Below are 27,806 nucleotides of genomic sequence, written 5' to 3' on the forward strand. Positions count from 1 at the left end.
CAACGTGCCATCACTTTCTTAGTTTGAGACTTGAGCATCATCTTTCACCTGATATTTAAGTGAGTATCCTCGTCTTTCCGTAGCAGACTCCACCCTCCTGAAGACTCATCTTCCAGCAGCAGTGGAGGTGTAGGATCAGGGAGAAATCCTCAGTTTTCACCTCAAGTCTATTTCTCTATCTGTTTTACAGCTCTGAAGTGTCTGACAGCATTTAAATAAGTCAAATGAACTAGAAAGGAACTCAATTAAAATGAGGGAGTGGGAAGCTATGCTGCCTTTACTGAGCTCTGTTCTCTGCCATAGTTACTGTCTTAAACACAAAGGCTTTGAAACCTACAGAACCAAGCTCTCTTGCCTACCTTTATTTAATTTTGTCATTTCGGGTTGATTTTGAGCTTGGAAACATGCACCAATATAATCCCTTCATGTCACAATGAATCTGTGTGGCTATGCATTATGTATGTTAGTTACATGGGCACACGTAGGTGTAAGTAGACTTAAGGCAAATCATATTTTGCTGGTGTATGATATTGGATGTCTCTGCCTGAATTAGAGCTGTCTTGTGTGCATCAATAGAAAGGGAGAAGATGATTTCAGAAGTGGCTGCCTGTATGCTCTGCCACGGGTTCACCCTCTGTTTGCAGGATGGTCAGAATGTCTGCGATTCGCAGTTCAGCTTACTCATGCAAACTCTCTTCATCACTTGTTCGGGACAGTAAGCCAGACTCCAAACTGGGACGTTTCCTGTAGTTTCTGCTGATACACAAAAATAAACCCTGCTTGAGAGATAAGAGTCCACATTTGGTGGTAGTAAGATCTTAATCCTCTACAGCTAAACCCGTCAGCTTTCGTATATCAGAAACCATGCAGAATAAATCCTTGCAGTGTATTTCTATTACGAGTTTACAATGCTGAAATAAAATCTGTTTTCAGTCTAGTTGTACAGCTGCACCTTTTGTAATCTACAGCAAGCCTCAAAGGTCAGGAATGCAAACACTTGCTACTGTATTTAATTTGTGATCTCAGAAAAGTCTTCTGGGACCACAACAATCATAAATACTGTTTTATTCCAAGAGGCATTTTTGGATTTGGCAAGTGACAGAGGCTACAGCCATTTGTTTCTATTAAACATAAATAATGAATGAAACTGATCCTTTATAGTAAATTCCTTAATTTACCTTTTTAATTAGAAGAAACTAGGAAACTATTTCAGTAATAGCATTTAACTGATTTTTAATGTGGTACAAGAGCAGGGTGGAACCCAGTCTGCTCTTGGAAATTCAGAGCTCTGGAGCCACGGTCAGAGCTGTGGTAGGAAAGGGAGGAGAGGCGAGCACATTTGTCTTTCTGCATTTCATGGGCCTCATCTTGGGTTGTGCCTTGGCTCCTCCTGTGTATCTGCACAAACAGCATAAATCTCCTCAGCACAAAGCTTTCAACAGGTACAGAGAGTTTAGGAAATGGGACAGTGACCAGAAAACACAGCACTAATGGTCTTTCTAGCTGCTATAACTTAGAGCAGCACCAAATTATGCAGACCCTCAGGAATATCAGAGCTGTACCCACCCAGCTCTGTGCAAAGAGAGAAGGACCTGTGAAGTCCTTGTGAGCTGGGGGTTGATGACGTGGGCAGAGAACACGACACAGGACTGTATCATAGAACAGCTCGGCTTGGAAGGGACCTTAAAGATCATCTGGTTCCAACCCCCTGCCATGGGCAGGGGTACCACACACTAGATCAGGCTGCCCAGGGCCTCGTCCAACCTGGCCTTGACCCCCTCCAGGGATGGGGCATCCACAGCTTCTCTGGGCAAGAAACATATCACCAGGCTATGTCCAACGTTGGATGCAATTCCTTTCTCCTTCCTTCCTCCAGAAAAAAGATTAATTTATTTGTTCTCTTTACTGTTGTATCTCCTTGTTAATTTCTTTGTTCTCATTACTGTTGTATCTCCTTGTACTTCCACTGGTTTTGCTTTGTTAGCCTTAAAATATTTCTGATTGAGAAGGGTGGAGAGAGATGCAGTGCTCATATAAAACCTCAGGATTTAAGTCAGAGGAAAGGAGCAGGAGAGAGAGAATAGATCCCTTGCAGTGCTCGATTGCTGATTAGTTTGTTGCAAATGTTACCCAGGCAAATTGTCCAAAGAAGGTTTTAAATGTGGCAAGATGAAGGACTCATAAGTTTAGAGGTGTCAGAGATACAATTGCCAGTGACATTGTTCTTCACCTCAGCCCAGTCCTACTCCCTTTGGACACGCGTTCCTACCTGACCTCTGCTTCACAGCCCAGCCTGGTTTGGTCCCTGCTCCCTGTGCTACAAGACCCTCTCTGCTCCCCAAGATGACTTCTCAGGCTGCCGAGTTTACGTTTTTTTTGTTTGTTTGTTTTCATGTATGGTTTTGGCCCAATGCATTAGCAGAATGGAGGACTGAACTGCTGTATGCTTTAATTGGTGCTCCTTTCCACAGCCTGATGAATGTTAGTAACTGCCTCTCTCTTGGGCAGCATTATTTCCAGTTTACAGGTGGGAAAGTGACATCTGGGAAGGGGGAAAAACAAAGTATGCTACATAAAGGCGGGGCTGCCCAAGTGGAACTGAGCGCTGTTGGCCTTTGTATTTCTTCAGAGGACAAAGCAAGTCACTTGGAGGTTTTCTTTCACTTACTCGAGTGAAATTATTTGAGTCAGTTGGCACAAGGCAGCTTGCAGGGGAATCTTTCTTGAGGTGCAGTTATTTAGACTGTTTTCCAAAGGAGGTGTTGCAGGAACTCTGGTACCTTAGATATGCAAAACTTGTGAGCAAGCGAAGTTTTGGAGAATAAGCAGTACGTGTAGATGAACCTTACGTTGTGTGAGGTTGAACGCCCTCAGTGTTTCTCAGGCAGTGGCTCAGCTGCCTCCAGATTCAGTGCAAGGCAGAAGGAAGCCTATTGTCGGTCTTCCAGGAGAGCTTTGGGCAAGCTTACTTGCAGGCTGCCTTGGAGTATCAGAAGGCTGGCTCCTTCAGTCACCCAGCTAAAATAGCCCCTCGGTGCTCCACGCAGGTGTTCTCTGTCAGGTGCCGATGGGGGGTTCTTTGATGTAATTTCAATGAAGTCTGAACTTGGGAGTGACATTTGCCTCAAAACAACAGGGGAGGGAGAGCTATGAAACAACTGGAGATTGAACTTGGTTTGTTCAGCTGGGATGGGCTTCAGATATTTTGGAGAGATTTAGTGCCAATTTGGCCTTTGTAAGGTACAAATTAAGGGAACACAACCAGCTCTCTCTCCATTTTGTCTTTTCATCCACAGCAGCCTTGGAGAAATGTTTGCATACACTGTGCAAATCTCACAGAATTGGTGAGCTAATTGGGCTCGTTAAGGTTTTTTATCTGCTCCCAGAGTCTCAAGTTCTCGTATCCAGCAAAGGATTTGCAGACATTTGCTACAAAACTAGCAATGAAATGTTGCCAATTCCCAGGTCTACGTTTGGAAGTCTCAGCTCGCCAGGCTGCAGGAATACCAATCTTGTGATTAGCAGTGTGCCTTCATGAAATAATTTGTCACTGTGGAGTACAAGGGTTTTTCTATATGACAGTGATTAAGATAAATGAGGAGCTGTGCACCTGAGTCTCTATTTGCCGTGCTGCACAGGTATCTTTCCTGTCTGCCAGACTGCCTCCCAAGGTACATCTGTTGAAGGATAGTGACAAGTGATTGCCTTTTGTCATGATACTTCCAGCAAAGCAGCCTACAATCAGAAGTGCTGGAGTGGTGTTCATGTGGGGAGCAGGCACGTGCCTGTGTAGGACCCCGGCACTGGAAAGGAGACCAAATACACAATTGGAGGCAGAGCTGCAAGGCTGCACATAACACTTAAATAGAAGGGAGATGCTCTCTAGGGTGGGATCATGACAGGGAAGAGGGGGGAACACAGAAAGAGGATGTAGGAAATATCAGCTGCAAGGGCGAAAATGCTCACTGAACATTTTATGGGGGTAATCAATCATACAGAGGGTGATGTAGCGATCTGTTTTTTAGGGATGGAATTCCATGAAGAGCTCCATAACCTCGGCACAAAGGAAGGCTTGAAAGGAAGAAAATTAAGCAAAGCCATTGAAAGCTTTGCATGGAATATCACAGTGCTGAAGGTAAGCACAGAAAGCACCGCCTTGTGTCTCGTAGTAACTTTATAAGCACATCCTTGCTCTTTTTAGCTTATCTCTTGGTACTGTGTTATTAACACTGGAGACGTGTTTTGTTTAAATGGGAAGTATAAATTACCCCCCAACTATTAAGATTTATCAAATGCATCTAATTACAACTGTGGTTTGGAAGCTGTGGAAGGGAATTTATCTAAGCCTGCATAAAAGAGGGATAGCTCATTAGTTTGTATGCTCACAGACCTGGTCTCAGTTGCCTGTTCTGCTTCACACAATGTGTGAATGTGACCTGTCTGAGGTCACTGGGTCTCAGACACTTGATTTGTAATATGAAGACACGGGTATCTCCTGGGGAAGGAGAGGGAAAGGGGGCAGGCTGTCATGAAAGAACACACAACAAATCCTACAGATCCTGCAGGTGTCAGGGTGTGTTTTGAAAGTGGAGCACCATCCAAATGGCTAAAGGAGCCACTTTGCATCTTGGCTGTATGGTGACACGCTGTGTAGTGAGCACCTCAGTCAGAAAGAAAGTAACGGAGTCAGCACAGGCTCCGTTAATAAGACCTCAGATGAAGAGAAAAGGCAACCAATTCAAGCATGATGGAAGAGACTGACCTTCTCCACACAGCATAATTAAGGTGAGTAGTTAAAGAGGATGAAAAAAATAAAAATGTAATAGGCAGTTCTGTACATTATTCTGAATGCCTTTAGCTGTGTTAAGTAAGATAAATGCTTCATGCTCAGAGTCAACATAAACACAGCTGGGGTTGGTCTAAACTTTTAAATTTTCAGATGAGAAAAATTAAATTTTTCAAATGAGAAGTTCAGACCTCTGAGGGTGATCTGTGATTAATGAAGATATGAGTAGGGTATTAGAGAAACATTTCCCGTGAAAAATAATTGCTGCCTAACACACACTGCCACAATCAGTGTTATGAACATTTAGTCAAGGTCAAAGAATAATTAACGTGTCATTTCTAAGCCACAGCTTCTTGGGTATTTTTTTGGTTTTTGTTTGTTTGTTTTACTTGTATATTGGAATGCCAACAGTGTATGTTGCAACTATCCTCTTGTACAAAAGTGGATGAAACACCTTTTCATTCTGACTGAAGTCCAATTCAGCACTGAGAGTAGGCAAAGGAGAACCACTTTGTACTTCGGGTGTCTGATATGAGGCAGTTGGTCACCATTCTTTTTTTTGTTTTTTTTTTCTCCTCTTCAAGAATATCGTATTTCAGTGACCCTACCCCTAACAAACCTATTTGCTGGTTACAGCTGCATCTTGTGTTTGGCGCTGGCTCTCCCCAGTGTGCTGGTGAGAGCTCCCCAGGAGGGTGTGGTGAGGAGAAATCAGCAACCCTTCCCCACTCAAACCCGGTGCCTGATCTCAGGGTGGCCGGGTTAAACCACAACAGTTGCATATACATTTCACTAGCTATTGGCATAGCGATGTTAGAAAAGAAAAAAGTGCCTGTAACATTTAGGAAATGCATCAGCTGCTTCACACTGGGTGAGAGAAAGGCAAAAACAACTCCAGGAGAAAGCTTCTTTGTGTGCTTGGGGTCGTTGGAGGCAGCTACGTCATGCAGCAGTCGTCAGCTTTGCTTGCAAGTTCGTGCGAGGTGCCCATGAGCAATAGCAGGTATTGTGTTTTGCTCGTGCCTGCCAGATGATTAATAGTCTTTTCCTAGGCTGGTGAAGCAAAAGCATATTTAATGAATGTATTTATTTATAAATATTCATTGCAATAGGTAAGTTTTGAATACAAAGAATGGATGCAATAAAAAAAATTGCTTCTGGCAAAATCATTAAATAGTAACAGTGTAAGATTAAAGTATATTTTATAAAAAACATGACTGTGGGCATCCTTCGTGTTTAAAAATCCCCTGGGGTACTTTTATGAGGTGTGTAATGAGAACGAATCAAAACAATATGTTTTTTTTCCGTAGTTTATATAATGTAATTACATATTAGTAATACTCACCAGAAGGACAAACTATTTGCCAGAACATAAAAATGTTAGTAAAACAGGGAAGCTACAACTCGGTGACAGTCGAACAAGTCAACTTTGACACGTATTATTAAAATGGTACGTCTTTTTGTATGTTCCATGTAAAATAGTGTCAGACATCCCGTCAGTAATACCGAGAGGCACAACGTAATTAAAGTAGACAGAAGAATCATGTTCTTATAGCAAAATTAGTTGTTAGGATCCTAAGTGTAGTCTTGCTTTTGTTTTTATTTCTATTTCTATTTCCATGCACCTCTGTTTCGGTGCCTCCATTTTTCTTTCTGAGTTTAAGTTCCACTAACATGCAAACGTGGCAAGACACATTTGATTTGCCACCCGAGGCAAGCCCCCATGCTAGGAACCACGTGTTTCATCCTGATGGATACAGTAAAACTGCTCTGTGGGGTCCGCTTGGCAAGTAAGCCGAGCAAGGTTCACGTGAGGTTCGGGTTTATTGCTCTCATGTGGACGTGCTTTGTCTGTCCGCAGACATGTCTTCCTGGGCTGTCTGTGCTTTGGTAGGTCAGCAGATACCAAGTGCAGTAACAGTGCCACCAAATACTTGGCCGCATGTTGATGGTAAATATCTAGTTAGTATACCTACATACGGACTTATTTATAGACAAAACACAGAAAGTGGCATTTACTGCTTTGATCTACTGAAGGAGAAAAAAAACACAAAGGTTTGTGTCTAGTCTTTGCTCTGAAATGCATTCATGTTTTTAAAACCTTTTTGCTTCCCATGATAAAATTTTGCTTCTAGTGCCATAAGTGTGTTCTGTGTGATTAGGACTCCCAACTATTATTGTGTGCTGCTTGTCACACTGCCAGGCAACAGGACATCAAGAGGTTAATTTCAGAGATCTTTTCATCACCTGTCCATCAGTGTGTCTGCTAATTAACTTGCATTTAAATTAGTGCTGATTAGATATATAAAGAGAGGTTGCTGAATGCAGAAGGCATGCAATTATTAAATTGCAAATGCAATTCACTCTGAGGGAGAAATCTGCAATTTTATGACATAGTCATCAGCAACGCTAGCTCTGGTATAGTTACGCAGCAAAACTGTGCATTAATAGTGATTCTGCATGATGATGTCCACAAATGACCTCTTTCTTCATCAGAGTCATTTGTGACAGCCTTTTGCTGCTTGAGAGATGTGCAGCATTCAGACCTCTCACTTGGGTGGTGGAGACTCAGATCACTCTTGTGATCTTGTCACTCCAAGAACCTTGAGGCTTCTTGGAGTGACAAAAGCCCGATTTCTGAAGGATGTACATACAGACAGGCGTATACTTACCTAGCTTCACCTAATCTGAGCTGAATTTTGCATCACTAAGAAGGTGTCAATTTTCTTTAGGAAGAAAAGCAATGTATCTGACAGTGATTATTGTGCAAGAACATCCTTGGGCACAGTGGCACCATGCAGAGAGATGCTGCTGATCCTTTGGAAGAATTAGGTCCTTTCACAGTCTTAATTTAAAGATTATTATATTACAGTATGGCACTGTTTTTGATGTATACTGTACAGTACTCTAAAGCCATCTGGTAAGTAGGAGTTGCTTGTTTCCACATCAGTCCTTTTTTTTTTTAGTTAGGCAAGAACCCATGGTTTTGCTGCTTGGCATGCTACAGAGTGGACCCCAGAGCAGCGTGGCATTTTCATGAGGACATTTCATGTAATTAATCTTGACTGCAACAATATATTCTACACCATGTCGTACAATTGCTGCCAAACGATTTGCGTGACATTTTACTCTCCAAGAATTAAGCTACAACCAGGTGAAATTGTGAGCACCTGTAAAGTTGCTGTATTCCACGTACCGTATATTTCTTTCACTGTGTCAGGCTCCCACCCGTGCCTCCCCAAAGTATCCTCATATCTGACATTTCTTGTTTTCCCAGCATCTCTCTGTGAACAAAAGCACATTGGTGCTCAGTCTGTGAAACTGCAAAAATAGATGCAATGCAAGCCACGGTGGCTTAGCAACAAATTCTGGTGATTTGCTGTCACCTTGTGACACTGATAGTCCAGCAAGAGCAGTAAGGCAGGAGCAGTTTGAGTGGCACGGAGAGTTCTCACTTGCCTTTAAATGCAGGCTAGCTGGATTATTTTGTGCCTACTCAGCTCCAGATCTACCTAGATAAATATGTTTTGAATGTGGTTACCCTGAAGGCTCGTTTTCCAGAGATGTCTCTGCTGCTGTCTAGTCCCCATGTGGTTTGCATTTCCGTTGTTGCTGCAGTTCAGTGTTGTTTTTAACTTTTAAAGTTTAACTTCTCTGGGCTGCATGACCTGGCTGTTTCTGAAGTACCTGCTGCATTGCTCAGGCTGGCTCAGCTACAGCTCAGGTTGGCTGAGCCCAACAGACTTCAGTGAGACGATAGATTTTGCAAAGGTAGGAGGAAATGCAGAGCTGGGCTAATTATTCACACAGGTACTAGATCAGGTTTGTCTTTTACATGTTAACTGAAGGACAAAGAAGGAAAAAAAACAACATAAAAAGGTTGATGGAGAGGGTGCTAAATTGAAGGGTAAGAGGTCCAGTCAGCATCTGCTTATTCTTGTAAATGCTGGCCTGCTTAACTGGGTTCATTTTATTTAACAGTAAAGGGAAAGGTCGGGGAGGACAGAAGTGTTTAGATTGCTCCTTGTTGAGCACGTGAAGAGCTTGGAAGAATGGCCTAGGATGGGAGTGTGGCTCGTTCCTGGGTCCTTGTGTGGCCAGAAGATGGTGGCATGTGTGGTGGAGGCTCCTGGCTGCAGGAGGCTGCCTGTGCCCTGATGCTCAGGATGCCCCTGTTTATAGGGGCTTTATGCCTTTTGGGATGTGTTTGGTGATTTTTCTGGGACCAAGGTGGGGTTTAGAGTCCTTTAAATGATACTGAGTTGGAAAATAGGGAAGTGACAGCATGTGATTTCCACACAAAGCTCTTCTGATCAGTGGTTTTTGTATATAGACAAAGCCAAACCACGTAATTATTAGGTAGGTGGATCCTTCTTGTACTTAGAGTGCTGTTCCCTGCTGATTAGGTTGGTAACTGCCTCCAGGAGCTCTCCTTCACACTACTCACTAGTTTTTACCTTCTTGCCCAAGCCTAAAAGTAGGAATGCTCCTGCAGAGCTCATTAAAAGACACTTGGTCTCGGTGGATCTTGTCAGCTGTATCTGGTGATGGAAACTTCTCAAGTTACTTTAACAGTGTGTATCAGGGTAAAACAATTGTAATCCCAGTTTCTCAGCAGTACTAGTTAATCAGATGGAATATCCTGTTCTTCTGGGCTGTCAGCCAGGCTGCACGAGCATTGCTCCAGGGAGGGAGCAATCTCATACAAGTACAGCGCAGACTCTCCAGGTACCTGACTGCTCCGTGCGAGCTTTTGAAGACCTAATCCTGTTTCTGACAAGGTCTCTGTTTTCTTGGCCAAGGAAAATTTCAAGACATACATCAGATTTAGAGCAAATTAAATATTCACATGCTTAAAATATATGTGAAGGCCACCCAGGCATTCTTTTATCAGCACACACCAAATGCTGGCAACTGAAGAGACTAGCAGGGAAAGGGAGAGCAGCAACTGCCAGAGTTCACAGCGCTGGCTCCCTTGTGATACCTTGAATCTCTCAGGAGATGTGCCACCGCATGGAGTGCCAGCGTGGCTCTCAGTTTGACAGAGAGAAGAGACTTCATCCCATGTTAGTTATCCCTGTTTTGTTGTCCGGTACTGGCATAAGAGGAGTGCTTTGTTGACTGGCAGGAAGCAATGCTCCAGACAATCAGGTCAGGCAAAGTAAGAGCCCATCAAATATATACAGAACAACAGTAACTTTGGGACAAGAGCAGATTAGAGAAGTGAAAGATGGTACGAAATGCCTCTGATGATATCTTGTCTTTGCTCACTTTTCTTGTGTTTGACTAAAGTAAACCAGAGAGAAATGGCAAGGAATATCGCAAGGTGCCTTTTATTTCCAGTGATGGGACAAATTGCCAGAAGCTGCGGACATGAAGCTGCCGCTGGCCAACACGTGGAGCACGTCACGCTGCAGTGTTGGTAAGAGGCAGGGCCAGGAGCCTGTGGGGTCGCTGTACCTGATGCTCCTTGTGCCAAGGCCACCTTGGTGGCATGGCTTGGAGCCCAGCAGAGGGTTGGCATGCTGAAGTCCCCTGTGTAGAAGGCGGATTTTAGCATCACTTCACAGAGGCTTGTCAAGATGTTTAAATAGCCCTTGTCTGCCAAAATAGATGTCTCAGTCTCTTCTGGTGTAGGTTGGCTGCTTGCTGAAGCCCCCTGCTTGATCAGGTCCTGCCTTGGGTTCCCCTTTTGCCTCCCTGTCATCACTGACTTTCCTGGCTCTTCTCCTCGACCCTAACTCCTTGTTCCCTTTGTGTCGCTCCAGCCCTATTCACCATTCTTATTCTGTTCAGGGCATCCCTTCATTTCTACTGTTTACCATAGCCCCAGGCAGTGAAATGATGTGCATCACCTCACTCACTTTAAAAGAGTTGGAGAACTCCATTTAAAGTATAGTACTATGTTTATGAAGATAAACACATGAAGATATGTTTATGAAGATATATAAAAAAGAACCAGTAAATAGTGCATGGTGTTGTTCACTGCCAAAGTGTTTGTTTCACCCGTGTGTCAGGTTCTTCCCCATCCTTGACCTGGACCAGGCTTTTCGTGGCCCTGTTTGTGACCCAGTTCACGTGAGTTTATCACTCCAGGTCCACACCAACTTTCCCCTGGGGTGTGGGAGCTGGCACGGCTCTGCGCTGCTGGGGCAGACACAGCCCTCACCACAGCTGCTCTCCTCTTTGTTCTCCACCAACTTGGCGCTGGTTTTAATACCTAGTTGCAAAGACCAGCGTCTCTCCCATTTGTGGGCCATCCTGTACAAAGGCTGCACAACTGGAAAAGTAATTAATAATGTTCAGGTGGAGATGTGTGACTGCAAAGAGAATTTGTTCTATGAGAGCTGCTTTGAGCAGTAACAGGATTATCACCTGTGAGGAGGTTATTTGAAAAATCAGCAGATATGATTAAAAGTACCTTGAGGGAACTTGTCTTTTGAGGAAAGTGAGCTCTTTCTGCACGTGTGTGTGTCTGAGCTGAGCTTAAAAATGGGTAGAAGTAAGAAAAGAAAAATGAAATCCAAAACAGCTGAATGGAACAACCTTTGTAGATGGTTCCCCACTGAAGAAGGCTTACATGAAACTAGGTCACTACCATCTCCCATCCTTTGAAGGAGACGGTGAAGGCAGGAACTGCAAGTAGTGTAGGAACTTCAGCAACTTCTTCTACCATCCCCTCCCCTGCACCGGTGACATTTGCATCTGAGACACAGATATCAAAGGCTGCCGCACCCGGCAGTAGAGTTAATTAACACAACTTGGAAGACGTGGAAGTCAGGAATCTTATTTGTGCAGATCTGACAACGTGACCTCATTCCGAAGAATTAAAAGGGCTGTATTGAAAGTATAAGTTTCAGCTGAAATTTGCACATTTCATCCTTTTATCTGTCACTAGCTGAACTAACAAGGAAAGGAAATGAGGAGCTGTCTCTGACAGGTCGCATTATAAACTGCAGCGAGCTGTCATCCTGCCAGGCAGTTGGGCAGTTGCTGGAGGGGACGAGAGCCTTTCAGCTGGGTCCCTGCCGCACCAGTGGCATTGGGCTGGCAGCGGGCTTGTGCCCCCTGAGATGCCCCTGCCCCAGCCCCTCATGGCAGCGAGGGGCTTGGTGAGACCTCTTCCTTCCCAGGTTGGCCGTGTCCCTTGGTACCTCGCCTGGGTGGGGATTCAAACACAGAGGACCTCAGTGGTCCCCTCCTTTGCTCTCTTGCATTCACTGTTGATTTCATTCATCAGGGTGATCATTTAAACAGGGTGATATTATTCACCTGCTGAGACGCATAAAATGGATGTTTTTTCTTGGGCGCAGTTGGTTAGATTTGCCTGTATCAACTTGGGCACTGACTATTGCGTAGAAAACTCCAGTTATCTCTTTATCCAACTTGGAAGATTCCTTATGTCCCTTAAATAATGCATGAGAAGAGAGATTCAGTTGCATGGTTATTTATTATTGAAAAGACGTGCTACATTTTAAAATTATTTCAGTTGTAGCTTAATCTCCATTATTTAGCAGATTCCCATTACAACCCAGGATGTGCTGTTGCTGTGCTGGTCTTGTCCCTCCCCAGCTGACACGCGTTGCTGCTTCTGGCCTGTGCAGAGATGAGGCTGCGTGCCTGGCAGGGCATTTTGCCTTCCTTATGTTTTAAATTGTTAAATGCCATTGCGAATCAGCATCACACATCCTGATAAAGGTCTGGTGGAGCTGTGATTGTTTCTGAGCTACCGAAAGGCAGGTAAAATAAACTCCCTTTGTTTTCCTCTAAACAGGGAGCTCGTATGCACCAGCTCGGTGCCCTGCCCGAGCAAGGGTAACCCACAGGGCTCTGGAAGAACATGTACCTTAGGTGTTTGTGTTCCTAAGCTGGTAAATTCCCCAGCTCATTTAGATGACAGGGCTGTGTGCCATGGGGGAGCTTCTTTCGGCAGCCTGCGCATGCATTGGCGTCGTACGAGGGTGCCTGTGTCTGAGCCAAGGGCTCTGTGCCTTAGTTATCCATCCCGGGACAGGGGAGCTGTTAACGTCTTCTAAAAATTACCTTTGTTGTATTTTTTGAGCTCACTACAGCAGATCACGTATAGTTTCTGAGTGTTGTGTTTGTGTCTTCACATAAAGGATGTGAAGTTGACTGCCCCTTTTCTGAAGTGAATTACACGCCTGTGTCTACAGAACGGTGCTCCCCGCAGGCAGAACGGGTGTCTAATTGAAGCTGATCCCACAGGGGGCTCAGGAGGTGATGAAAGCTGACATTTGCTCCATCGAAACTTCCCCTTCTCCTGTTGCTGAGAGGGCGTTTCTGGTTTTCCCTGGCACTGTGAGTGGCCTCAGTCACATCTGGTAACGTACTTTACAACTGTTTTACTGAAGCCAGGGGCTAGCATACCTCTTTATGAATGACAAGTCCTCCCCTCCTCCCTCATCGACATACGTAGGAAGCCTCTCTGCATTTGTCAGGATGTGTATGATGCCATTGCTAGCAAGGACCTTTGTGGCTTTTTGTGCACTTATATGAGGAGTCAAAAGAGCTGAATTCTGAACCTGGCAGGCAGTGACTTGCTTGTGTGACCTTCCCCATTTCATTATGAGTCCTAATTCCATTTTTGCCTCCTTACATTGAAATGAGAAAATGTTCATCCGTGCTGCTAACGTATTCCAAGGTCTGTGGTTAACAGAATAAAACCATAAAATAAAAACTCTTTAGCGCAATGGTGATATTGATTCATTTTTGTAGTCTGGGGTCACTGGCTGTTGAGTAAAGACTTCCGTGTTAACATATACATTTATTGGCAATATGGATCTGTGGATCGGGCTTAGGCAGCCAGTGGAAAGCCACAAACTGCATTAAACAGAAGTCGTAGGTGTTTCTTTGCAGTTATTCTTCCCCAGCAGCACTGGTGGATCCTGTTAGTTGCAGCCATGGCAAGTGTTCCCAAAAATGTGCGCAGGAGCCGTGTGGCAGTGCTTGAGGAACAAGAGGCTGCAGTGCTTGCAGGTGAAAGTAAGCTTTGCAGTTTCCCAATCCACTGTAGAGTAATCTTGTTCCATATCCTTGACAACTACAGCTTTCTTTTTCTTGGATCATGTGAAATAAAGTGCAAAATGATGAGCCCTAGGTGAGGGCTGGAGCCAACGGTGATGCTCTCTACTATGGGTTACTGCCCACTTCACAGGGTCCTGTGGGATTTGTTTGGTGAGAAAAGCTGAGACAAAAGCAGAGACTGTTGCTGTGGCAGGTTCTGTTTATTTTTAGATCACAAAAAGAAAAAGGCAGCATTGCTTATGTCAGGCTACGTACACAAGAGAGCAGACTTAGAGAGACACAACAGTCAGACATAAAAGAGTAAATTAAAAAGGCCTGCGCTCAGGATCCTCCATGGTACAGATCAGAAATAGGTCCCATGTTGGCAGGAGAAGCTTTACTGATGCACTGTGGTTCACCCTGCATGACAGTTATGTGCCCTGCCTGTTCTCACCTGGTGTTGCCCAACTCCTGCTCCTTAGCACCTGTGGTCTGCTCATGCTGGTGTACCGAGAGGAGGTGAGCCAGATGAAGGCGATGAAAAGCATCTTAAAAAGACACGTTTGTGCAGGCTCCTTTGGGATGGCTTGGAGGCCCCACAGCATGGGAACCATCTCCTAGAAGTCACACTGGTGTGAATCCAGAAGAGCTCTACTGACTGGCCTTGCAAGAGGTGGTTCAATAAGGATTTTTAGTGCTCCATGTAGTTATCTAAATGGAGGAGGAAAAGATTCTTTAAGTTTTGTAATTTCTTTCCCAAAGCTGTGACTAGGCGGTTGGGTATAGATCCCCTGCTCCAGGCATCTTCACCTTGTTCTAGTTTTGACTGCTCCAGGCCATCTCTATGGGTAACACAAGGAGGTCGCCAAAGACCATTCCCAAAGCTAGGTGCCCTCAACACCCCCTTGATGTCCCTGTTATCTTTATTTTTTAGACAGAGACCTCACAGTCTTGTTTAGTAAACTGTGATAAATAAAGCATAGGACTCAGTTGGGGTCCATAATCATATGCTTTGCTTTGCTGAACAAAATTCAGATGAGCTGTCTGAACAAGGTGTACTTGGCAGAGATAAATGAGCTGAGTCTGGAGGCTCCTGGCAGCATCAGCAGAAGGACAGCTTCAGTGGGTGACTCCGTGGTCTGACGTTGGGGTATCTAAGCTCACCAGTAAATTTGGAGGTATTACTGTATCGGGCTTACAAATTGTCCTCGAGTCCACGAGTTGGACTCGATGATCCTTATGGGTCCCTTCCAGCTCGGGATGTTCTGTGATTCTATGACTTAAGTTTGCTTTTGCTGAAAAGTCTCATTTTCAGTGGCATAGCGATTCGCAAATTGTTTCCCTCACTGCAGTTTTAGGGGAATTAATGTGTAAGTCAATACATCAATACTACAATACCCATCTCGTACTTTTTTTTTTTTTTTTTGTGCTTGGTTCACTTGATTTGCTGTGTTTCCATTTACGTGTTTCATGGAAAGTTCTCACATCCAGTAATGCTTGTTTCTGACCCTTCCTAATTTTTTTATTCCCTCACTCACTTCGTTTCAGTAGCTCTTTGCCTCCTGGGTCAGCGTGTTTCTTACAAAAATAACCTCATGCGCTCTTGCTTGTAGTTGGTTTCACATCTGCAGTGGGAGGGAGAAGCTGGGATTCTCCCAAGGTAAACAAGCTGTGTTAGCACACGGGTCCCACGGTTGCTGGCAGCCAGCAGCCTTCCTGACCTCTGGCTGCGGGAATGTGAGCAGAGAAAATGGCTCAGTTCTGCTTTTACCAAAGTCACTGGCCAGTCTCATTGGCAAACCTGCTGTTACCTTCACAGGAATGCCATCTGAGCTGGCAGACATGAGGTGGATCAGGTCACGGTAAAGTACCTTTTAAAAACATGCTTCATCCTAACTGTTAGTTTTTATGTTTGTTTGAATCCCCCCCACACTGCTCCTTTCTTTCATGTGATTTAGCATTTTTTTTGCCTCAGCTTAAGTTAAGCTTTCTGCTACAGCACCAAGTCAGTTATCAGTCTGTGCCGCTCATGGGCAGGTTGCAAGCTGACTGCCCAGCACCACAAGGAGAGGTTTACATGTCCACTGTGTAGGACCAGGGAGCTGTGGTGGGTTCTCCAAATTCCTGCACCCTGATTAGGGTGTTGATGTTTGCCAGCCACCTTCAGAGAGACAGAGATCTGCAAACCATATAGGTCCTTGTGCCAAGCAATTAATTGAGACCAGGAGAGCGTTAAGGAGCAGGATGTAGGAAGCGGCGCTACGTGAGTATGCTCTGTTACCTGTCCAGAGACTCAGTGCTCTGTCTGAGCTCATTTAATTTCGTCTTAATTAGATTATTTCAGTTAGCAGTAAGCACAGCTGCAGGAATTATTTTTTTTAAGCTATAGCTCTAAGCAGCGGTCTGAGGAGAGCAGGGAATATTTGTGCTCCATCTCCTGTAACAATCCCCCTCCAAAACCCCAAAAAGCAAGCAAGAAAAAACACGTGAAAGCCAAAAATAGCACAGTTGCCTGTTCAGTCAACATAGAACCAGATCTGAGAAGGCCGGTAAAGCCTTCCCAGTTTCTGATGAACTTAATGGACGTTTTGCTGTCACCACTTGTGAAGAAGGACATGATTTCAGCGTTAGCTGTGTGCTTTGCAGCCGGCGCGGCTGTGCGTCAGTGACATCGGGGAGCAGGGAGGTGGGGGAGTGCCAGCTATTTCAAGCCAAGCGTTTTGCTCAGGGCTTGCTTTGCACAGGTGTTCTGCGAGCTGCAAAACGGATCTTTTCCCACAGCTGGTCCCTTATTAGAAAAATGAAATGCAAGAAAAGTCTGCCCTTAGCGCCTTGTTTTTCCTCCCCCTTGTTTTGTTTTTGCTAGGACTCTTCAGACTTTACTAGAATTATGAGCTGGTGCTGGTACACGTGTGGAACTGGGTTTTATGGCCAAAGGAGGACTAAAAGATGCCTGGACATACAGCTTAGACTTCCACCTCATGGCCGTGTATTAAAAATAAATAGCGCCCCTATTTCTTCAGTGATATGGGGTTTTCTTGCTATTGATTGTGCACTCCTGGGCTCCCCTCCAATTTCAAACTTAGCACCAGAAAAAAGACAGGCTCTGAGCATGGAGGCGTTGAGAGCCAGAGCCTGTACCTTTGTGTCTGTGCATGCAAACTGTCTGTGCGATGCGGTGCCTGGGAGACATACAGACAGCTGAACTGCTTGGCATATTGCTAATGTGAAATTAATGCCGTTATTTCTGAAAGCGAATTCTTGCTGCAACAGTTACAGAAAGTCAATGTTCACATTTATGGCTTTTGACAGCCTCATATAAGGTAATTTAATTAAAACACCCAGATGCGAGAGAACCAAGAGGCATTTAAAAAAAAGCCTGCTTTTATATGCATAGAATGCCTGCATGAAACAATAGGTTTGTATCTGTACAGTGCCATTGATTTGCGAGAGGCCATAGATTTCAGTGGAAAGGTCTGTTTAAAGATCAATAGGGAACACTACAGCGAGAGTGCTTTTGCCACTTAGCAGGTCAAGAAAGTACTTGATGTTAATTCCTTCTCAGGCTTTGGTCTAGAGCCAGTGGTGTTTGGGAGGGCACTTGACTGTGTTTCACATAGGTCCTTCTCAGTTATTTCATTAGGCAGGTCATGGAGGAGAATTACAAACACAGACCGTCTTCCCTAAGTTGCTGCAGCTGCACGAGGCAGTGATCTTGCACTGGGAAGTCTGGCGGCCAGAATTGGAAGTTTTTTCCTGAGTATTTGTGTTTTTGCTGGTTGTGTGACTGTATTTGAGATTCTCCTTACATCACAGCAGAGTTTTGCCCATTTCCACCTCCCAGACTTCTCTCAAAGTCTCCATTTCACTGTGTCGTGCAATTTGGAAATATACAAGTGGTAGGCTGGCAGTTTTGTAGTAAACTAGTAGTAAAAAAAATCAGGTTTCTTTCTACTCTCTGAGCCTTCTCAGCCCCCGGAGTAATGAGAGAGAGGCAGGAAAGCCTGGAGCCAGCATCCATGCAGCTGGTTCATGAAATGGATGGAGGTTGTCTTGGCGTCTTGAGCCTTACCTCTGTCTAATGAGGAAATGTGCCCATAAACAGTCATCAAACGGGATGGTGGCTCCTCCTGGGGAGGGAGGAGGTGTCTCTGCTGTGGCTGTTCTGATTCTCACCCCAGCATGTAAATCTGCCTTTCACCTCAGGCAGACCTTCCTCCTGCTGGCGTCCCAGCAGAGCCTGTTGAGGAGGCAGGTGGGTTGTGCTGCCCTGAAGACAGCAGCTAGGGAACAGTCGCAGGTCAGGGGGTGCAGCTGTTGCTTTTGTAATTAAAAGAATCCGAATGGCTCTGATTGCAGGAGGCTGTTTTGTCAGCTCTTCCTCTTCCTTCTGTATTTCTCATCCTGATCTTCCTCTTCCTTTGTTGTCTGAGCTGCAGGCTATGTTGTGCTGAGCAGATCAGCCCTCATTGCTTGGCACAACCTTTGATTCAACTTTGATACTCATCTAAAAACTCGTGTTCCCCTTATCTTTATCATCTCAGCTTGTGTCAAACAAAACTGCGCAAAAAAAAAAGCTATTCAAGAATAGTTTCCCTTTCCAGCTCTCATGAAAGAGATTTAATGCTTCACATCATGGTAACTGCCTTTCCCTGGGTGGATATTTTCTTTTTCGTGCACCTCAGATCTGTTCTCTGGGTGATATAATTGATGCTCAGCTGCATTTCCTTCTTGCAAAGTTTTGCAAGACCCTGCTTTGCGAAGTGGCAGAGGAGGTCTCCAAGTAACACACCAACACCAAGGTGAGGCGCCCAGTTTGACGTCTGTGATACTCACGAGTACTGAGAAACTGGGGTGACTCTGGCCTCAGTGAGGATTCGTTTGGCTCTCCTGTTTTGTGCAGTGGCAAATCTCTGGTGTAAGCCATGTAGAAACAAGCTGTTGTGTTTGGATCAGAATTTGGTATGTGGGAAGCTGCTCTCCAAAATCCTGCCCTTAAATGATACAAGTGCCATTTAAATGCCAGCTTTTATATCTGTGGCCTTCCTTCCTTACTAATTCATTTGCTGACAGTGAGTGAATTTCTCCTATGCCAGAACTTAAAAGAATGGCAAGTAACATTTGGTCCCTGCTTTTCCCATGAGGCAACTTATTTTCACAAGTCCTTATTTTTGAGATTGTGTGTGATTATATGCTTCGTGGGTAATCTTTGTGTAGAGTCATTTTTTGTGCTAACATGAACATTATGATCTTTATCACAGATAGTAAAGCTCCTGTCAAAAGAAATACAGTAATAATGAAAAGGTTTTTTTCTTCTTCTTCTTTTTCAAGTCTGCATTGATATAGAAATACTCCATATATTTTTGGATCATTCTCTTCTGAAACCTGGATGTATCATAATCAAATTCAGCTCAGTTGTTCCCACGTTTGACTTTGAGGAAGGCTTGGAAAAATATCTGCTCTTTGTAATAAGTTTAACATAGCAGACTAATCATTTCATTAATGGTTTCCTTCTCGGGATTACACTTTCAAAGCCATGTGTGATCGTTTAATTGCATGCCTCCTTATTAATATTAAACACAATTAAAGTCTCACTGTGACACTTTGCAAATGTGCCCCTCGCAGTAAATGCAGCCTTCACACAGAGTACATGAATATCCCAACCACTTCAGTATTTCTGCTTTCCGAGTCCCTCAGCACGGATTATCAGTGCTGTTATTTTACCTGTGCCACATCTGAAATGTGGAGTGACACAGTGCTTGCAGTTGTTTTACTTGGCTGTGTCTGGCCTCTTCAGCCAAGCGCTCTGGGGTGGGGATTTTACTTTGTGATTAAATAATAATGCAAAGGCTTCCTTCTTTGATTATTTTTTTTTTTTATACATAGCATTAATACCACGAGTGTGATGCAGCAGGGACAGCAGGGGAGGAACAGAGATCTCTGTTATTTATTGTTTGTGTACTCAGTCCCTGTGGAATGAAGAGGAAAGCTCCCATAATATGCTATCAGGGAACGTGTCTGCCGGGAGATCCGTGACATCTGATTTAATAAGAAGCAGATTACAAAATGGCCTTCGTGGCCAGTGTTTCAGCCTGCCTGAAAACGCAGCTGGTTTTGGGTGTTGGAAAGGCCCTTTTGCCCAAAACAGGCTTTTCTGTGTGGCTGGTGGCAAAGAAACCCATTTGTACCAGCCAGGCTTTTAGTGCTGCTGGTGTCAGAGTGGGCCAAGCTGTGGCCTTCAGGGTCCTCCTGCAGCCCCTGATGCTGGTGCGGGCAGCCGTAGCCTGGGGGTCACTGTCCTGCCTTTGCAACCGCCTGGGCCCCTGTAAGGGTAGGAGCCCCAAACTGACAGTCATTATGAGGTAAATGTGTTTCCTGGAAAGCATTAGAACAGAAATGTTAATTTATGTACATACCTTTACCAGAGTTGTATCTGTGTAGGAATACACATGCATTGTATAAAAAAGGTGTTGTCGAATCAAACACAAAATAGTGTTTCACTTGCTTACCTAAACCACCACCACCAAGACCTCAGAGTCTGGCTTGTAGATGGATTTAAAGAGGTCTTGACTCATAAAAAAAACTTCGGAGTCTGGAAAAAAGAAAAAAGCATACAGAATTCATCCAATCTGTAGCCATCACCAATATCTATCTAACTGAGCAATATTTAAAGCCATGACAGATTATTCCTGGTTGCTAAATAGTGTTAACCTGTCAAGGTATGGGTTTGTAATCTTACCCTTGCTTGACAAGCTTTGTTATTTGTACAGTAATGTTAATTTGTGCTGAGGTTTCACAGCTAGGTGTAGTTAGGTGTAGGGAGCCTTACATTTAATGTTCTCTAGCTCTAAATAAAAATGGGTCTCTTTATCAGATTTTCAATTTCAACGCTTTATTAATCTATTTTGGCTTAATTCAGTGTCTTGCCAAATACTGAGTTCAGCCTTTCTCACAAGCATTTATTTTTAGGAAGGCTGGTGATGTCAATAGCTGAAGGAAGATAGATTGATAGATGCCAAAATGGACTGCTGTGATCTCTGTATGCAAGAGAGATGCTTTGTTTGTAAGAGCAAAGAGGATTGTTCTGTGCACAGAGATTATCACGAGTGTTTTATGAAGGTTGTTTCAATGCAATCTTATTTTCAAAGTTTACCCCAGTTTCTATCCAGTGTTCAGTTCATTAAGGTGTTGACACAATTTTGCTGACACTTTTCTTAAGTGGATTATGTTCACAGCCAGTTTTTCAAAGCAAACAGATGGCTTTTCAAACAGAGCATGCCCACAGAATTTTTTTTTTTATGCTGTCTCTAGAATTATGACAGCTCTGTCAGGGGGGGTTGGTTTGTCATTAATTTTCTTGTGATAGATGATTCAAAATAATTTTTGTTCTTTCAGCTTGCTGAAACAAGCCAACTGTTTAAAAATAAAAAGCACAAGGAAACTAAGACATAAATCAATCGGTCTGCACATGAATGGAATTGCACTGTGTTGATAAGTCCATTTCTGTTTTTAGATCACTGCAAAATAAGAATATCTTTAAAACATTGGAAGTATGCTCAGGAGGAGTTTTTCTCTTCTTGGAACCAGAAGACATGTCACGCATTGCCTCGAATGAAACCTGTAATCTGAATTGCCTGCTTACTTAAATGTGAAATCAGAATATGCATAAGGGAGAGCTGATGGCTCAGCACTGGCAAACTGGCTGCGAAGTCTCTTGGCTTCTGGTGACTTCAGAAATGAGTTTTTGCAGGATGGGCTGAGGCTCTTGTCCTCCAACTGGGTTTATCAGATCCCAAGCAGCTTCCCTTAAATGGGTGTCTCAAATGTGTGTCCCTAAGCACTCATCCAGCTCATGGGCCACCCTGAGAAAGATTCCCCTCTCCCTGTGAAGGAACAGAACGTAAGAAGGCAATGCAGGCTCAGCTGAAGCTCTTTTTATATCAGCTTATAGAGCTGTATTCATCTGCTGCTGCATGACAGGAAATCCTCCTCTTCCATGCACAGCATCTGTGACTACTCCTGCTGCCCAGGGAAGCGTCAGCCATTCTGCAGCAGAGAACAAGCTCCGAGAAGTCTTTCCCTCGACACCCCAACAAAGGGGACACCAGATGCTTCCGTGTGCTGGGCCTCCCTCATTATTTTACCTCTCCGTTGCACTGGGTCTCTCAGCTTTTGGGCGTAGTTGTTCCTGGTGCTGTAGGGTTGTCTGTTTTGAGTTGCTTTTTGTGCTCAGGGGATTTTTTTCTCTTCCTGTGCATGAATATGTAGTGACAGGTTTTTACTGAGAGAATTTAAGGCTGCAAACCATCGTCACGCTGATTGGCAGCTCGTTGTTCCAACCTTCAGTGCCTGCAGTCCTGTATGTGTGACATAACACAGGAACTAGCAGCCAGCCCTGCTGCAGCTGGGTCTATTTCAGTCTAAAACTGAAGTACTTCAAATTGCACCTGTGTAATGAAGAACCTACCACCGTGTTTGCCTCTCTGGCTATGCTGTGGTGTGTTGTCCCTCTCGCTACAGTATTGGCTTGCATCCCCATCCCTCTGCAGAGACAGTGGTGCCGGGCACTGGAGGCACGTAGGGAGCTCTTGAATCCCTGCCTACCACCTTTAAACATAAGCCCAACCTTTGTCCTAAAGACAAGATCACAGCTATGTGAAGTATGTGCTGTGTAAATTTTATTCTTGTCTTGTTTTTTCCAAGCCATGCCCGCTTGCTGGGTTCCAAGCTGTTCATCTGTGTATTCCCATAACTGCCACGCTGCTGAGATACAAATGTCTTAAAAAGTGCTCCATACCCAACAGCACGGAGCTGCGTGCTCGCTCCCTGCGCTCTTTGTTACTCCAGCATTAAGTTGGATCCCTAGCATCTGGGTAGTGATTTGTGTTGTTCAGCAGGGACAAATTCATGTCACCAGGAGATGAGGCAATCACCTCCTCGGGTGCAGGATGCCATCTCTGGCTGACGTTGTTTCCCACGTGGTGTTTACCAGTGCAAGACTTGCAAGCCACCATTGTTTCTTGCTCGTGGACATTGTTAACAGAGGCTCAGGCGGTGCAAGCCTGGTGCCAGGCGCTGGTAAAAAGGGAAATGTGGTCATCAGTGTCAGATAAACCCCTTCCTCTCATCGCTGGGGAAGGGAGAGCTGAGGTGGTGGAAGGTGTTGTGATGTCTCCTCTCACATCTGGTTTATTTTGAAAACTGAAGGAGAGTTGGTCAGTTGCCCTTCCAGTGTGCCCCAGCTCTTGCCGTAACATCTGTTGTCTCCTGTGAGACCTCACAACGCATCTGTGCTTGCAGGAGGTCAGGTCAGGTTGCAGGGATATGAATGTGACATTTCAGGCAGCATGGTTATTCCTTCTGCATATGCTCACAAACAGCTGCACAGTGGTGTGCTTTAGGCTGTGCTTCGGGTGACATTAGGAGAAGAGCAGCTCGAGTTCTTAGTGATACTGAATTTTAATTACCAGATACATCTTCTGGTTTTTATTTATTTGTATCCTCTAGCACCAGAATCTTGTATTACAGCACTTGAGATATCAATATTGCATAAATATTCATTTTGGCATTTTTGAACACAAACTTTTTAATATAAATTTCATGTAACACGTTTTTCCTGGTAGCTACGAATTGGATTGACAGCCTGTTAGTCACTTCACCCTTGCGTGCTTTGAGCAGATATAAAATTAGGCTTTGGCTCATTTAGTCTTTCATTCCAAAGTGTCTGAATGAAGGTCTTAGAGTGGTCCGGATGGATTCACTGCGGTGTTACAGGCTGCTCTGCTTCTTATAACTACGCACTTTGGCCTGCTTCTGCTAAAGGCTGGATAGCAAGTCCAGGTGCAAGGAGAGGTGGGTAACGGGGGTCTGGTGGCCTGTAAGGGACCCCGGCTGGGTACCTGCAGTCATTGCCACTTGTGATCTGACGTGAGGGGTGTTCTCATGAGGATGGAGAAGTGGCAGAAGGAGAGGGTACCATGTGCTGCCCTGTCTTTGGCAGGACCTTGCTACTGACTATGGAAGAGGAGAGTCCATTTCCCTGCAGGGACAGGCTCTTGGGAGGTGACGGGCTCCTTACAGCAGTCCAAATTGCCTCCCAAGGGGGGAGTTTGGTGCCCATCACACTCACCCTTCCCAGTGTGCTGGCTGCTGCCTTCCCTGGTGAGCCGAGCTGCACAAGGGGCTTCAGTCCCTTCCACTAAGGGGGGCAGGGGGGGGGGAGCAGAGGGGATTTGAAACAGGACCTGGGTCACATTCCATGGTACCGAACAATTCAGCAGACATGAGAGTGGTGTTCTTGCTTTTGGTCCCAAGCAATGTGCATGATCCCTGACTCTGCCTGTCTGTCTGTGCGTCCTCAGGGCCAAGGTGACCTCCTGAAGAACGCCAAGAATGAAGCCCTGGAGAACATGAAGCAGATCCAGCTGGCCTGCCTGTCCTGCGGACTGAGCAAAACTGGAAGCGGGCATGCAGATGCAAAGTCAAAACGGTGCCTGGAAGCAATACAGGAGAAGGATACAGGAGATGAGAATGGGAGGCTGTGATCAGAGGCAGAACTGTCGCATTTGTCACAGATTTCAATAACTCTAAACTATTTTTTTAAAGCATTTAAAAATTCACACAGGAATGCCCTCTACAGGGTGTTGATAGTATTAAAATCCTCACAATGTCAGTATTTTAATGCAGTTAATTTATCTAAGTTAAACTCTGGTAGTGAGATTTCTAATGAAGCCAAGCTGTCTGTACGCAAGCGTGCGTGTGTGCGCACATGCAAATCTTCTAGACGCCCTTTCATGCGTTACGTTAGCCATTTGCTAATTTATTCCTTTCTCATCTTTGAATAGGCCTGTTCATTCTGAAGATCAAAACAAATAGAGAGTACTTGTATCGGTTTTGTGCTTTATTTTAGTCTCCAGCTTTTATCATTTAACTTATATTACTGTTAAGCTGTTTAAACAAACAAAGTGCATCAACAAATGTCACTAATGGCTGTTTTTGTCAGGGCAAAAACAGAGGTTTGCTGCAGATCCTGAACGTGATTTTTAATGAACAATTCAAGCAAAGGATATATTAAATGGTCAGAATTATTGGATAGATTATGATTAGATTTCAGGTGTACATTTCATTGAATTTTAGCAAACTGCAATTTGGGGTACATCCAGATAACAGATGTTAATGTAAGAACTAGCTGATTTATTTCATTCTAGTGAATCATTGCTACCTTGTAGATCTGCAGGACAGCTACAGTCTTTGCTGATAAGCATTTAACTCGTGTAGTGATGAACATAGCTAGTCAGCCCTGTAGTTACAAGGAGCTGTGAATATTCTTCAGTGATTGTGAACTCTGAAGGTGAGCTTCAGGTCCTTCTGGAACACCCGATGGTGCCAGTATTGGAAGGAAGATTTTATAAATTTCACAAGCTGTGAGCTTTACTAGAAGAGGTGTGAGAGGTCAGATCTTGCTTGCCTTCTACTTAGTGATCCTGTTGAAGTCAGTGGGATAAAACAGGCAGGATCTGGCCTTATGTTTGTGGTTAAGAATCATGCTGTGCTAGAAATTTGAAACAAGGCTGCAGAACTGCTATGGGTGTAGTGTTAGAGAAATAGCTTGGGGAAAAAAACAGGGTACCAGCAATTATATGCAGCAGTTACAAATGACATGGCATGTGTCGAGTGTTTAGGGTAGCAGTGAGGATTGGATGCCTTTTTGTGCTGCTGTAGAAGGGACACAGAAAATGTCCCAAAGCATTGCAGCCCTGCCCTTCCCAACGTCCAGCTCATGTTCACTCACAACATTCATTTCAGTCATAAGTGCTGTGCTCAAGTGTAGTATTTGTATTACCTAAACAGGACTTAAGTGTTTTATGGTTATAAAAAAGACTATATTTATTTAAAGCATTGCTTTTATTTTGAAAAGCTACTTTTTAAATTAATTTGATTAACAAATATACTAATTTTCTGAACTTAACAAAAAGTAATTGCTGAAGGTTTGACCATTGGAGAATCTTATATAGCTATTGTGTTAAGTTATTTTTGACTTCTTAATAACACTATTATGTTCATGTTGCACATTACTGAGAGAGTAAAGCTATGAAACAACTTTGACCCATGTTTTTAAAGTGTTTTAACACAGGAGGTAACCAGTGAGACTCAGCGTGGGTGAGTTGCTTGTGATAAGGTCCTGCTTGAACAGGAACTGTATTAATGCAAAGGTTGTAACACAGACGCCTTAAATACCATTTAAGTAAAACTTGCCATATTTGTTCAGATCCAGGACTAAATCCTCTGTTTATCTCTCCGTTAGATTATGAGTGTGTATTTAGCCTTCGATAAGGTTCAGAGAAGGAGTGTCTGGTGTTTCACGCAAGGCCTGAAGCTCAGATCATGGTGCATGGTCGTGTTTTGCCCTCCTGGGTTACCTTCTTTATTTCATCATGGGTTGTGTTTATATTAAAAACAGCACTTGGCCTTTCAGAATTTACGATTAGGGAGGACGGAAATTGTTAACCTAATGCCACCAGTTGTGAAAGAAGCAGTCTTCATACGGCATTCCTCTCAGAAGGTCAGAGTTGCTTAAGAAAATGAGAGAAGGGCTTACTTTCTGTGCTGAAGTTGCAAGAGGTACCACACAGCACTTGGTCTATACGCATTTGCTGAACCAGAAGATGGTGGCTGGACAGAAATCCCATAGCATGCAGGCACATACTTTCCATACTATATTTAGCACTCAGATCATGTCCCGTGCCAGTCTCAGGCTGTGTCTCTCTGTGCTGAAATACAAGAAGAAAATTTTGCGTGCCCCAGAGAGCCCTGAGCAGTGGGGACCACTCCAGGCACTGGCACTTGCAGCCCCGCAGCTGGAGCAGCCCTGTGCTCCCTCCCGTGTGAAGAGAGGCTGGTGGCAAAAGTCCATTTCGTCTTTTGTGCGCCTTTCAAAGTCACTGGGAGAGAATGCTAGTGGTCACCAGAGTAATAAAAATTCAGCCTCGAAAGAGAAGACATGGAAAAGATCATATCCAGCATTGATGGCATTACTGTATGAGGGACTGCCTGGCCTGCCGGGAAGGGTTGCATGACATGCCTGGCTTCCTGCAGCTGTAAAACCTTCTCCTCGCTCCATGTCAGTATGATTTGCCTCATTTCCCACCTGAATGGACAGATATGATCTATAGCAATTACTTCTGCAGAAGTGATGGTAGGAAAGGGTTTATAGGTATGCGTAGTTGTTCACAGTGTGTTTGGCAAGAGAAATCAGAGAAGCTCTCAGCAGACCAGCATGCAAAGATGTCTGCTCAGGGAGTACAGGAATGAATTTACCTGGGTACTTGTTCCCACTCTGCCATCAAGTCCTTAGTCTCTGTTCAGCACCGTGACCCATGAGGGAAAGAGAAGACACGGAGGTTTCACTTGTATTTTGCTTCTCGTGTACATGAAGGAATCCAGACATGAGGCACAGGAAAGGAGGCTGAATTAGTCCAGCCATTCATGGACCTTATTAATCTTAAATCGGCAGGGATATTTTTTACCAAATTTTACATGCTGGCTTGACCAGCAGGACTGACCCCTTCCCCCTCCTTCTCCTGAGCTCAGCATGAGTTAAAGCACCGTGCTTCTACACTTCTTTTTCTGTGTTGCTCTTCATGGATTTTATTCCCCACTTTGACAGCAATAATGCAGCTTCCCAGTGCAAACAAGGTGAGAGCTTTGTGTGTTCCTCCTGAGATTCATCTCCCAAAATAGCTCGTTATCAGATAATTACATGCACGGCGAGAGCTTTCCTGTATAATAATCCATCTCTTCCGTCTATCGGTTCAGACTAAAATATTGGGTCATGGCCTCCTTGGCCTCCATCCCAGTCCCATTGCAGCAGACAGCAGCCGCACACAGAGGCTAACACAGGAAGGGCCGTGAAGCAAAAAGGTGATGGGGCTGCAGGAGCGCTCTCTTTTCCCCTCCTTCTGCTTGCTGTGGGATGGGGTGTGTTGGTCCCAGCTCA

The 27,806-nt window shown here is 44.4% G+C and overlaps 1 protein-coding gene across 7 annotated transcripts in view; it reads left to right on the forward strand.

The window, feature by feature from the left end:
* Positions 1-25,915, forward strand: part of PLCL1 (phospholipase C like 1 (inactive)) — a 181,701-nt gene extending 155,786 nt beyond the window's left edge. For all 7 annotated transcript variants that reach the window (XM_027461756.3, XM_072040585.1, XM_072040587.1 and 4 more), the window contains exons 5-6: positions 4,026-4,135; positions 24,172-25,915. In XM_027461756.3, the coding sequence (XP_027317557.1) occupies positions 4,026-4,135; positions 24,172-24,354 (293 nt within the window). In that variant the 3' untranslated portion in view covers positions 24,355-25,915. The remainder of the gene's footprint in view (positions 1-4,025; positions 4,136-24,171) is intronic.
* Positions 25,916-27,806: the final 1,891 nt, after the last annotated feature.

Source organism: Anas platyrhynchos, chromosome 7 (assembly GCF_047663525.1).
Source record: "Anas platyrhynchos isolate ZD024472 breed Pekin duck chromosome 7, IASCAAS_PekinDuck_T2T, whole genome shotgun sequence".
Classification (NCBI taxonomy): Eukaryota; Metazoa; Chordata; class Aves; order Anseriformes; family Anatidae; genus Anas; species Anas platyrhynchos.